The following is a 13164-nucleotide window of genomic DNA, read 5'->3' on the forward strand; positions in this document are numbered from 1 at the left end:
TGTTACCTCCCGACATGTCTGTGAATTACTTAACCCTCTGCATAATCGAACAAAGCAGGAAGATGAAGCGTCGACGGGTCTCACTTTAAACTTGTCTCGAAAGTGCAGATTTTGAACTTTTTACCAGTTTTTGAATCGTGTTGATCGGCCAAGTAAAACCAGAGTTATGATCAATAATAAACGCTGTACTTTTGAGCAAACTTTAGGGGAGCGCATTTCGTGCGTCATTGTATGATACACGGCTAAACGGGAGATTCTGTGAAGCCCTCTATAGCCGACACAAAAACAATCAGAGAAACATCAAGGGGAGTGATGTGAGAAAAACAAACAGGTCTGAGACTCCCTGCTGGGAGCACCTGGGACAAAGACGCTCAACACTTGGAGCGGCTGGGGGATGGACAGAGACGTTCTGACTGGGAGTGGCCGCAGAGACAAACTCCCAGTGAGAGCATGTCTGTCTTACTAGTAAGAGAGTGGAATATTTCAGAAATATACAGAGGAGAGATGGCCAAAGTGCAGATTTGGAACTTTCTATCATTTTCTTTAGTCAGGGGATAGTTATAACTCTTTGGGAGAGCAGCTGTCAGCTCCACTCAGAGAGCAGCACGTCCTTCACTGGCTTTGGCCACAGATCACTGTCTCTGCCAGACACAGAGAAGACACAAGATGCACAGAAAATGAAGACTTTGCTTCAGATGTAAAATAATAATAATAATAATAATAATAATAAACATTCTAGCAATGGAGAACACCTGGACTCCAGATTCTCCCCATGATCCTAAAACCCGTTCTTATTGTTTTTGCCATTGTAGAGGCTGTGGTGGACAGAAAAAGCTTTTTTGGAGTGGCACAAATTGATTTATGTAAAATTCTATTTTGACTCCTGATGATTTTGTAAATAGTTGTGCAAAAGCGCCTAAAAATTTCCTGCATTTTAGTGCAAATACTGGTATATAACTTTGCAGAATGCTAAATTTGCACATTGTTTTATGACATAAACAATTTATATTTGCATCCTAAGTTCTGAAAAGGATTGTTTACACGTTTATGGTGTCCACAGTAAAAAAAAATCAAACTTTTTCCTACTCGGACTTTGTATTTTTCTGCAATTTTAGGTCCAGTGTGTTCATACATTATATCAAAAATGTATAATTGTAAAATCACACAGGTTGTGAGGTTGTGCTGAAAAAAACACACCAAGCAAAGCAAGATCAACAGTTTTTAAGGTGAAATAAAAGGTAAAATCAGAATTAGTCAAAAATGGACTTCAGTCAAATTGTTCCCCCAGATTCCTAAGGGTTAAACAAAGATAAGTGATTATAGTTATATTTAAATTTTACTTTATTTATTGTGGAAAAATTTCAGGGAGCTATTTAAGCTTTTATTCAACTTTATAAGAGATGCTTCTGAGTCTAGGAAATCTATGCACTTCTGGAGCTATTATTTTCCATTTGTTTGATTAAATAAACATGCTTTAGGCATTTAAACGAAGTTCAGTGTTTGCATTATTCTAATTTTTTTTACGCCAATTTTTACACTTTTACTGCAAATGAATATCGGCTCCAAATATCGGTTATCGGCCTCCTCTAACTACTAATAATTGGTATCGGTCCTGAAAAACCCATATCGGTCGATCTCTAGCTCAGACATGGTGTTTGCTGCTTCTTTACTCATGATTTGTCTTCCAGCCTCTAAAGCAGTGGTTCCCAACCTGGGGTCCGCCCGCCTGTTCTTTTTAAATCAAAAATACTTACATTAATGCAGATTTTAAATTACAATATTTATTATAATTTTTTAAAAAACAAAAATGTCTTCGGTGTAAATGAACTTTGACCTTGTCCGAGTCAAAGTTCACTGCACATGTCAAACCACCAGGTCACCCTTTGCTGAAGCATCCGGGCGCAGACACTTTGGGAAGCTAGATGTGGTTTTTACCCCCAAAACATGACAGAGGAGTGAAAGAGAAAAAACACTATTTTCACGATGACTGGGAGGAAGAGTTCTTTTTCACTACAGTGAAAGATAAATGTATGTGTCCTATTTGGGGGGCGACGCGTCGGCAAAGCGGCACAATGTGGAGAGACACTACCCGCCACAAAGCTTCCATGCTAACTTCCCACCTGGTAGCGCACATAGACTGTATGCACACTACGGACAGGAAAAGCCCGGGACTTAAAGGCAGCTTTGACGTCTATTACGCGGCAAAACGTTTCTTCATGGAGAAAAATGTGCCGTTAGAAAAGCTTGTTTCAGTGACGACAGACGGGGCTCCCTCCATGACGGGTCGGCATGCAGGCGTTCCAGTTTAACTGGTGATCAGGTTAACTGGCGATAGTTGCCGTCTCCAGATGTTTCGTCCGCAGATTCGTCACAATCAGACCTGGATTTACGTGAAATAAAGATACCAGATAAAGAAGACCTCGCCGAAAAACGTCGGCATCACTACTATATAGTGCTATATACTATATACTATATAAAGTCTGTATCCATGTAAATATCATCTACAGACAGTAAAAAGGAATGTGCGGGCCGAAATAAAAAACACATATTTTTCAAGTACGGTGAGAGGATTCAAAACCACGTAATCCAGCGATAAATTTACGAGACCACCGTTTTACTCATTGTGCTACCGATCAGCTCGGCAAGCATTCCGCTTCATCCACATAGATCACTGCCATCCTGCGAGGTGTTTCACACCTGATGATCGTTCAGGAATCACGCCCACATCGACTGGGGATAGTCACAACACAGGCTGCCTGGTTAATAACGAGTCAGAAAACTATTTTTTGTCTCACCAAGAAAAACCACAACATAGAAGCACGTCCACTGCTGTGTTGCGTGTTAGTTTGTGTGTTCAGTGGAACAGATCCAGAGCAGAACTTCGAGCTTAACTCGGGTTTGTTCTCAGAAACACTCAGACCCTCAGCAGCCTCCCATCAGAACAACACGCAGCACATTAGCTTGATTTGCTAAAATACATCAGAACAAACTGAGACCACATTGTCAAAACTAGTCACTCAGACAACAGTAAAACACGTTCACTCATCCACATCCTAACCCCTCATTTCAAAGCACGTTAACCGCTGACAGTTTTTTTTTTTTTTAAAGGAAGGGATCCGACCTGGTCAAAACAAACAATATATTTGTGTGATTTGTGTCTTCCCAAACACCCTGGCTGGTTTAGAAATGGCGGAAGATACTTTTAAAGAAGTCGCAGAGGAAGACTAGAGTGAATTGTGGTGTTTGACAGTATTTGATTTAATGACATGCTCCTAATCCACCTTAGAGTACATGGAGGCTAAATATACAAATATGGCAGCACAATATCTTCAGAGTCCAACAGGAATATCTTTAGCTGTAACGTTCATATGTGACTGTAGTCTACTTCAATACATCCACTAAGTGCTCATGGCTCACTGTGTAGAGCGAATAAACCATTGTTTGTTTTGACCAGATCGAATTCCTTTACTTCCTTTTATTTTTTTTTAAATATTGTCAGCGGTTACAGTGCTCTGAAATGACGGTTAGGACATGGATGACTGAACAAGTTTTTATTGTTTTCTGAGTGACTAGTTTAAACAACGTGGTCTCAGTTTGTTCCGATGTATTTTAGCAAATCAAGCTAATGTTTTGCTGCGTGTTGTTCTGATGGGAGGCTGCTGAGGGTCTGAGTGTTTCTGAGAACAAACCCGAGTTCAGCTCGAAGTTCTGCTCTGGATCTGTTCCACTGAACACACAAACTAACACACAACACAGCAGTGGACGTGCTTCTATGTTGTGGTTTTTCTTGGCGAGACAATAAATAGTTTTCTGACTCGTTATTAACCAGGCAGCCTGTGTTGTGACTATCCCCAGTTGTTTCCTGAACGATCACCAGGTGTGAAACACCTGTCAGGATGGCAGTGATCTATATGGATGAAGCGTAATGCTTGTTCAGCTGATCGGTAGCACAATGAGTAAAACCGTGGTCTCGTAATTTTATCACTGGATTACGTGGTTTCGAATCTTCTCACCGTACTTAAAAAATACGTGTTTTTTATTTCAGCCCGCACATTTCTTTTTACTGTCTGTAGATGATATTTACATGGATACAGACTTTATTAAGTAGTGATGCCGATGTTTTTCGGCGAGGTCTTCTTTATCTGGTATCTTTATTTCACGTAAATTCAGGTCTGATCGTGACGAATCTGCGGACGAAACATCTGGAGAAAGCAACTATCGCCAGTTAACTTGATCACCAGTTAAACTGGAACACTGGCTTCACTGTACGATGCAGAGGTGATCCAGACTTCCCAACATTCCTACATTACCACTGCATCATTCACCAGCAGGCGATATGTATGTACAGAAGTGGCCGTATTTGATCATGTGATGACTCGTGCCGTGAAGATCATAAATGGCTCCAAAGCCAAACAACCCAGGACATTGAAGGTGCTACTGGAGGAGCTGTCAGCTGAACATGGTGACCTGTTACTACACACAGAAACCCCATGGCTCAGCAGGAGACGAGTTTTGCAGCGTTTTTTGTCACCGTTGGCCGAAATCAAAGAGTTCATGCAATCCAAAGGGGAAGGCATCTCGCTGCTTGAGGACACTGAGTGGATTCTTGACCTTGCATTTTTAACGGACATCACTGGGAAACTTAACCATCTGAACTGTGAGCTGCAAGGCCAAGGTAAGACTGTCGCTGGCACGATAAGCTCTGCAATGCCAGGCTTCCCACTAATACACATTTACAGGCAAAGAAAGAGGTAGCATATGTTGTCATTCAAAACACCGTGCCATTACACAAAAATTTGAAAAATAACTTGCTGAAAACATGTAATGATTTGTTGTTATGATCTGTTAAAAATGTTGTAGTGCTGGTGAAAAATGCTGGTGATTAGTACTAATGTGATAGGATTCATTTCAAAATGTGAAAGAGTTGATTTTTTTCTTGCATAACTGATAATTTGTACAAACATGGGACAGAGTTCATAAATTGTTCAAAAATGTTACAGAAGTAGTGGTTTGCACAAATGAAGCGTGATTTGATGACGGTTAATGATTTCCTAAAAATGTTAGAAGTGATAATTTGCACAGAAATGTAACTGGTGTGATTTTGAACAAAATGCTGCAAAATATGCTGATGCAGAAATGTAACTGGTGTGATTTTGAACAAAATGCTGCAAATATGTTGATTCATACAAAACTGCCAAGAAAGATATTTACAAAAATTTCAGAGATGGGATACCTCTGACTTTTAAATATTGGAACAGATTTCCATATATATGTGTGCGTGTGTGTTCCCTACCGTCATTGTTGTGGAAATCGTTGTTAATAATTATTGTAAGGGATAATTAACATAAATGTGATCAGACAGTCTTTTTACATATTATTTTCATTATTATTAATATTATTGTTTAAAGATGATGGCCCAAGTTTGTTATTGAGGAAGTTTGTATCAAACATGGTGCCCTTCGTACTGTTCAGTACCCTTGAAGTTGCTCTCAGGTTGAAAAAGGTTGGTAACCCCGGACTTAGACGGTATACAGCCTATGATATTGCACTATGGTGCCAACCCAAATACTGGAATCGGAAATATGAAACAATGCAAAACTACTTGCTATCTGTATGTGAAATGAAGATTAACAGTTATCAGTAATCTTTTTTTACTATGTGCATCTAAATTTTACTTGGACTTCTTTAACAAATTTCACATTTTCTTTCTCAAAAACAGGTGTACATTGATTTTTAAATTAATCAGCAGAAAAAGTATAAAGAAAGAGATGCTTCCTAAGAGATGTCAAACGAAATGTGACACTGCAGTGTCATACATGTGCATTTAAAGGTGGAGTCTGCAATTCTGGAGAAAGATTGTTGATATTTAGCTACTTAGAACATTTAGTTAGTTATCGTGTCAGATTTACCCTCCCACTGCCCCTTTTCCACCCCATTTTTCCTAATTTTCCATCTGTCCTGTGCATAAGCTTGCACAAGACAGGATGTTTTTCTTAGCTTATAAGAAAAGCTTATAAAAAATAGTCTAAATATGGACAGAATGGACAGCTAAGTGGTCCCACCATGAGGAGATACTCACTCAATTTGTTGAATGTTTTTCTGGATTATAATCTAAAATTCAGGATTCCATACAACCACATCTGTATTTCACTGTTGTGGTGGCTGTAAAAGTTTCCTGCCTAAAGCATCGAGCCCCTTCACGGGACAGACAAAACGCAGAATACTGTAACTGCTGATACTGAAAGTAATCTGTCCTCTGACCTCTGAAAAAGGAGTTAATCTCTCACAGAGCTTAACCTGAGAGGGAGGGAAATGGAGACAGAGGGTGAGACGGGGCGTTGTGAGTCAAGAAATAAAAGGAAGAAGGTCTACCTTATCTCGCTCTGCTCTTCCCCCAGAGAGCAACAATTTCACTTCACTCCTTCTTATTGGGTGTCAAGCTCTTTTTTATTTTGTACTGATCTCGAACGGAATGAAATTGAACTGAATCGGTCCTTTGACACTATGAAAATACAACAGTGCTGATTAATACCATAATATTTGTGGCAGTGGTGGGTCAGAAGAATGGAAAACAATAGTGGCCCTGTTGGGTTTTATTGTCTCACAGAACAAGATTGGAAATTTGATGATTTAAAAGTGACTGGGGATATTTTAAAACCATCAAATCAAGAAAAATAATCAGATTTCTACTGATTGTCCACTGGAGTCATCACATGACTAGTTAGCACAGTGAATTAGTCAAAGGATGGAAAAATAAACCACCAGAGAACATTTTTGATAAACTTGAACTGAGAACAATTTATGACCAAATAACACTTTCTTGTTCTTCTTTCGAATGTGCATGAAATTGTTTTTAAATCTGACTATTCTTTCAGTTTATAGGGTTTACAGTAGTCTTCTTTAGGGCCACAACTAATAATTACTTAATTTTAGTTTTAAAATGTCAGAAACTAGTGTAAAAGTACATCAAAGTTAATTTAAGTAATTCACAGTAGGAATATTTCTTCCTGTTTTCATTATTTCCATGTTTTATGTTGTTTTTTTTGGGTATATCTGCATTCATCATAGTTTTAAAAAACTGTTTAACTGTCTGATATGCTCGGTCAAAGTGTTGTTTTTTTGCAATTCTAGAAAGCTGAATTTGTAGAAAAAGCGGCTCTGCTTAAATTTACAGCTTGTTAAATTATTTGACACCACTGTATCTGACCGAACAAAGACATGAAATTCTACTAGCAATCTTTGCCTGCTCTTTTCATCTGAAATCTTGTTTCCTGTCTGTAGGAAGCGCTGGCACCTTTTTCCTCCAGAAGACACAGCTAAACTTTACCCAACCAGAGTCCCGTATGAGGAGTCCAGTGTCTTCAGCCAGGTGGACGTTCGGCATCCAGACCTGAGGAGGTTTCCTGCCTTTCAGGGTGCCAGAGCTCACGTCGTCACTCTGCAGCCTGGACAGGTCAGGATTCTTTACGTTGTTTGTCCAATATAAAATATAACGCTTCACCGAGATAGAGACTAAAGATATGAAAGTGTGCCTCCAAATTAAGACTACAGCAGTGCCTACATGTTCTCATCGGAAATATAAATATATTTTTTCTCAAGGTTTTAAGTTTAACTTCATAACCAAATAAGGATGATGTCATTCCAGCAAACTTAAATCTGATATTCACGCTTGATCTTACTGAGGGTATTGTATATGCATTGATCTCATCAATTCCTTATTTTGTTCTTCAGTTTAGTTGTGAGTTTGTAGAAGCAGAAAATATTTTCATTGAACATATTCACTTTGTTTTGCTAAAATATTTCAGTCAGTGAATTACTCAAAGGATGGAAACATAAGATGCTTTTATTTTGATGACTTGTGAATGTTTAAGTCAGTTTCCAAGCAACAATAACAAATGTTTTTCCAATTTTTAAGCTGTGAGCATTTACTGCTTTATATTTTCTGATGTGAGTAAACTGAAAAACTTCATGTTTTATAGTGCTGTTCACACAAAACAAACAGTTTGAGGACATTGCACTGGCCTTTAGAGAACTTTCGTACTTATTTTTTTTATTAAAAAAGACAATCTGGTAATCAGCAAGGTAATTGGGAATGAAACTAATAATTAGGTAATTAGCTAATAATTAACAGCCCTAATGAAGACTAATTAAAACCCTATGAACTCACGGAATAGTCAGATTTGAAAGAAGAAAGAATCCTTTGGTGATAGTTTGTTCTTAATTAAACTTCATCAAAATTATTGTGTCTGTATTGAACTTTGAGCTCTGCATCATGTACCACATCAAACAGTGAGCTGACACATCTTTGATTTGTTTAAATCACTTCTGTTTTTCACACATTAGGAAATCCAAAGAGCGATATCTGAAGTTTGATGTTATGCAATGTGTGATGAACTGCTTGTGACACAGAAGCAATAACCATAAAATATAATTTTATTGGTTCATAAGCTGTGGACATGTGAAAGTAGACTCCACATTGAGATTTATTTGTCGTCGTGTCCTTCAAAACAGCGTAAAGTGAGGCAGCAGTCATGACTAGTCTTCAGATTAAAACCTGGCCCCCTCAGTTATATTGTGTCACCTTCAGCAGACGGTGATTTTTCCACTGATGAAAGTAGGAGTTGTAATAATATATAATAATCAAGCTACATCATCACTCTTGATGTCTTGTCAGGGGAGAAGTGACTGGATCTAACTGGGTCACGTCCTGGCAAGTAGGCCAACTGACAAATCAGTCAAACTACTGTCATCTGTTCAGCTTTAGAAGTAGGGGAGCTCAAACAAATCTTAAGTTGACTTTCATGACAATGGCTTTCACGTACGTCCCTCCTTTGATCGTGAATCATTGCGCGGGTTTTTCTACATGGATTCATCCTTTGCCTTATTTCAGATTCCAGCTGCATTGTTTTTGTTTTTCAGGAGTCAAAATGGCGACAAAGCAATTGCCATCTGTCTCTTTTCTCATGAAAAGAGACAGATGGTTATAGTGGAGCTCCTGTAGCGTACTAAACACCCTCCTATCAGCAAGAAAAACCCTGCTGTCAAGTAACTCCGCCGACTAGTTGTGAAGTGATTTATAGGTCAGGGTCACAGCCGATCCTTTTGCCATATACGTTTGATTTTTTTGCCTTATAATCTCTTCTTACTACAATAATATCAAGGTAGTTTTGGTGTAGCTAAGTCCTGACCAGTCTAAGTGGATCAGATGGTCAAACGCTTACAGTATTTTTGAGCAGAGGTCTTCATTCTTGACTGGTGAAATGAATCAGGTCACAAAGAAGGAAATTCAGTTTCCTCGCTATCTTACAATCTTCTCTTGGTAACTGGAGTTGGCTCGGGTGCTATCACATGACCTTCATCTGGTCCTTCAGCCGCGCAATAGGGTCGATGATATGAACTGTGCAGACGGCAGTAAAGGGCGATGGCTGTGCAGGATATTGTAAACAGATTGACAGATTTTTTTATCAAACACATATACCAGTCTGTATGCAGTTTTCAGTAGTTTTAATTATGACAGCGTAGCCTGTTTAAATGCTATATGTGCAATCTGTGATTTCTGTTCATTGTTTAAACTTCATTTTGCCTGAATTCTTCATGTTTATGCAAATGTTATTTAGAAAATCCTCACATCCCACTTACCAGATATTTGAATGTTGCTAAATTCTTCAGGAATTAAATCAGTTTAACAATAATATACAATTGTGAAGTATTTTGTACTGTCTATAATCTGTAATATATGTAATATGTTTTTAGCCTCTGTGGCTGATACACGCTGTGAACGCCATCGTGAACCAACATTTGTTACTTTGACAGAAAAATTCTTCAAAATCAGGAAAAGTTCCTCGAGTTCAACTAAAATGAAAGTTTTCTCTCAGAGCTGCAGTAGTAAGTCGATTAAATGTCAACTAATTAGGTAGTTTTTTTGATTGATTAGGTGGTTTAGGTAACTTTTAAAGGAAAAAAGGCAAAAATCTCAAATTATAGGATCTAAAACTGAAATATTTTCTGGTTTCTTTATTCCTCCATGACAGTAAACTGAATGTCTTTGGGTTGTGGACAAAACAAGACATTTAAGGACATCATCTTGGGCTCTGGGAAACACTAGTTGACATTTTCGTGAAATTCTGACATTTTATAGCAAATGGATAATTGATTAATTATGAAAACATCAACATATTAATTCTTAAATAAGATAATAATGTACTATCAAATGTTTTGTTGTTGACTCAGTATCTAAATCAATCAGCTGTCAGATCAGGTGAAAGCCAGGCGTTTGCCATCATGTTCCAAGTCCATACCATCGCTGGAAGACCGCCGTGATTGGTTCCAGAAACTGCAGATGCTTTGATTTTACAATGGTATCGTTGAGTAAATCAAGGCAATTCAGGATCAAGTTGGACAGAAATCAAACCAACATGCATTGTGCAGCGATTGCCAGAAATCGATTCTTTGCAGGTATGGCTCATCTTGAATGAGTCTAATAACAGGAAACTTTAAATCATGGCCTCTATCTTAGTTTAAAATTGGCCTTTTGATATCTGACATCGTTAACCTCTTTGATTCTGCAGCTACTCACAGATATGACCTTGATGTCCTCCACTCAATCCTGCGGCTGCCATTCATATTCTCTTAACAGCAGCTACAAGTCGGCTTCTGCGCTCACATTTGCTTCACTGTACACTTGGAAATACTCAAGCTGTTGACACAGAATGGATAGTTTTGGTATCAACAGCAGTCTCATACATGATGACTCCATCTCTGCAAATCAAATCAGAGGAAAGATCATTCCTCTTGTCAGACCACAACCCACGAATGAGTCAAGAGTGCTGTGGAGGCCTGGAATCAATATGCCACCTTCTTTATAATAGTGTCACTTTATATGGAAAGCCCTTTGAGCATTTATTCCATATCCTTGATATCAGACATTAGTTTTCTTCGCTAGTTCGGTCTTTGTCAGCACTAGTTGGACATTCAGCCACACTAGTTATGCACTTTGCTGTACTAGTTGCAGAAAAACTCTGACTAGCCAGTCATTTTCAGGAACATGTTAACTAGTCAAACATGGATTCTCGTCACTAGTTCACTAGTGACCTAGGATTTCCTTCACTAGTTAACTAGTGAGAACCAAAACATCCACTAGTTAACTAGTGAAGGCCAAAATACTGACTGGTTAACCAGTGAAAGCCTCTTGAAGTCCAAATATTTAACTAGTGAGGCTCAAAAGTTGTACTAGTTAACTAGTGATGGCACAAATATCCACTAGTTACACTAGTGAGACATTTTGACTTAACTAGTTCAACTAGTGAGGTCCAAAATGTTTACTAGTGGAACTAGTGAATGCCAAAGTGCACACTAGTTAACTAGTTATACAAAAAAACTAATGAGGAGATGGGGAGAAAGTGTGCATCCAGGATTCCTATTGGCTCTACAGTTAAAATACACCAATCAGGATTCAGATTTTGTCATTATCCCACCCAATTCATTTGCATGTTTTAAACTAGATGACAAGTTGCCCTGAGGAATTGCAGCTAGTTAACTCGAAGCTGCCTATTACAGGCTACATGTTGACTAGTGAATGGAGAAACCCAGACTACTTAACTACTTACAGTTTATTTTGACCTTACTAGCTAACTAGTGAGGCCCAAAATGTTTACTAGTTAACTAGTAAATGTCAAGATATCCACTTGTTACACTAGTTGGGCTCATTTTGACCCCACTAGTTAACTAGTGAAACACGTTTTCTTACTAGTAAACTAGTTGGGTCCAGAGTGAGTCACTAGTTAACTAGTGACACTGGTATTCGTCTCACTAGTTAAATAATTGAAGACATTTTGTCTCACTTGTCAGGCTCAATTCTGAACTTGTACAGACTTTGAACGTGTTTGATAAAATTGTTTACTAGTTGACATGTGCACACAACTAGTTAACTCGTGACATTATCAAATTCGACTGGTGAACATGTTTGCCAGTTACAACACTTTACAAGTTCACTAGTTGTGTTCACATGTCAACTAGTAAGCAATTTTGTGAAACTAGTAAGATGTAAATGTCAACTAGTGTGCCGAAAACATTAACTAGTGCTCCTAAAATCCTTGCATGTTAGAGAAACGGTGTACTAGTTGTAATGATATATAATATAATATAATATAATATATTATATATGTGTGTGTGTGTGTGTGTGTGTGTGTGTGTGTGTGTGTGTGTGTATATATAATATTTCATGTCAACTGCTTTACAGAACCTGAATACAGGTGAGCTCTTCTTCTGCCTGTCAGGTAATAAAACAGAAACCTTTTCAAACAAAAGCAGCGTCTGATCAAACAGGTCTGATATTAGAGGAACATTTCATTATGGCTTCAACAATTACATTAATTTTTTGAACACAGTTGAAAAATGTTTAATTGCAAAATGCTTAAATATATTTAAGCATTTTATCTCCTTCAGTTTCCATGAACAGCATCATGCTGGTCCAGATGCTGAAGATGGAGATGCTGATGTTCTGTCTGTGGAGTCTCCCAGCAGTCAATGAGGATCTTGGTTTCTTCAGATGTCCCTCTACTAAAATTTTGCTTAAATGTTATTTTTACTGCACAGTAACAGTCATAAGAGTAGAACAAAATCGTACTACAGGTAATGAAGACAAAATAATTCAGAAGTACACAGTGAGCGATCGAGTAAAACATTAACAATATAAAGTTACGAACATTAACTTCTTTCAAACTGATTTTCTCTAAACAATAAAAAAACAAATAGTGTGAGGCCAAAGTGTGACCGTTAGATAAATGTAAAACTACTAATACCCGTGTTTAACCACTATAGAACCGTCAGAGCCAGCGGCAGATTTCAAAAAAGTCTTGCCGAGAAAAGGCTGCTCTCGGCGGCTGCAGTGAGCGCTTACCGTCTGGTCATAGCCGTCTATCCTGGACCCTCACATCTCCGAAACAGTTGGAGTAAATTTTTAATCAGGCTTTAGCTGGATAAACTGACCACATATTTGATGTTTACAAAATTACTTTCTCACCTGAAAAAATCTGAAAACTACATTTTGGGTCACAATAACAGTAGTATTCCCAAAAATACTTGTGTTACCTCTGAAAGTTTTCTCCTCAGCCTTTGCGCAAAATGCATTATGGGTTATTTGGCTGCCCCAATCTGGTCCGCTGC

General features: G+C 38.2%; 1 protein-coding gene across 1 annotated transcript in view; it reads left to right on the forward strand.

Annotated features, from left to right (window-relative positions):
- Positions 1 to 13164, forward strand: part of hspbap1 (hspb associated protein 1) — a 30929-nt gene that overhangs the window by 8558 nt on the left and 9207 nt on the right. The window contains exon 5 of the mRNA XM_023274572.3: positions 7282 to 7453. Coding sequence (XP_023130340.1) covers positions 7282 to 7453 — 172 coding nt within the window. The remainder of the gene's footprint in view (positions 1 to 7281; positions 7454 to 13164) is intronic.

The sequence above is a fragment of the Amphiprion ocellaris genome, chromosome 11 (assembly GCF_022539595.1).
Source record: "Amphiprion ocellaris isolate individual 3 ecotype Okinawa chromosome 11, ASM2253959v1, whole genome shotgun sequence".
Classification (NCBI taxonomy): Eukaryota; Metazoa; Chordata; class Actinopteri; family Pomacentridae; genus Amphiprion; species Amphiprion ocellaris.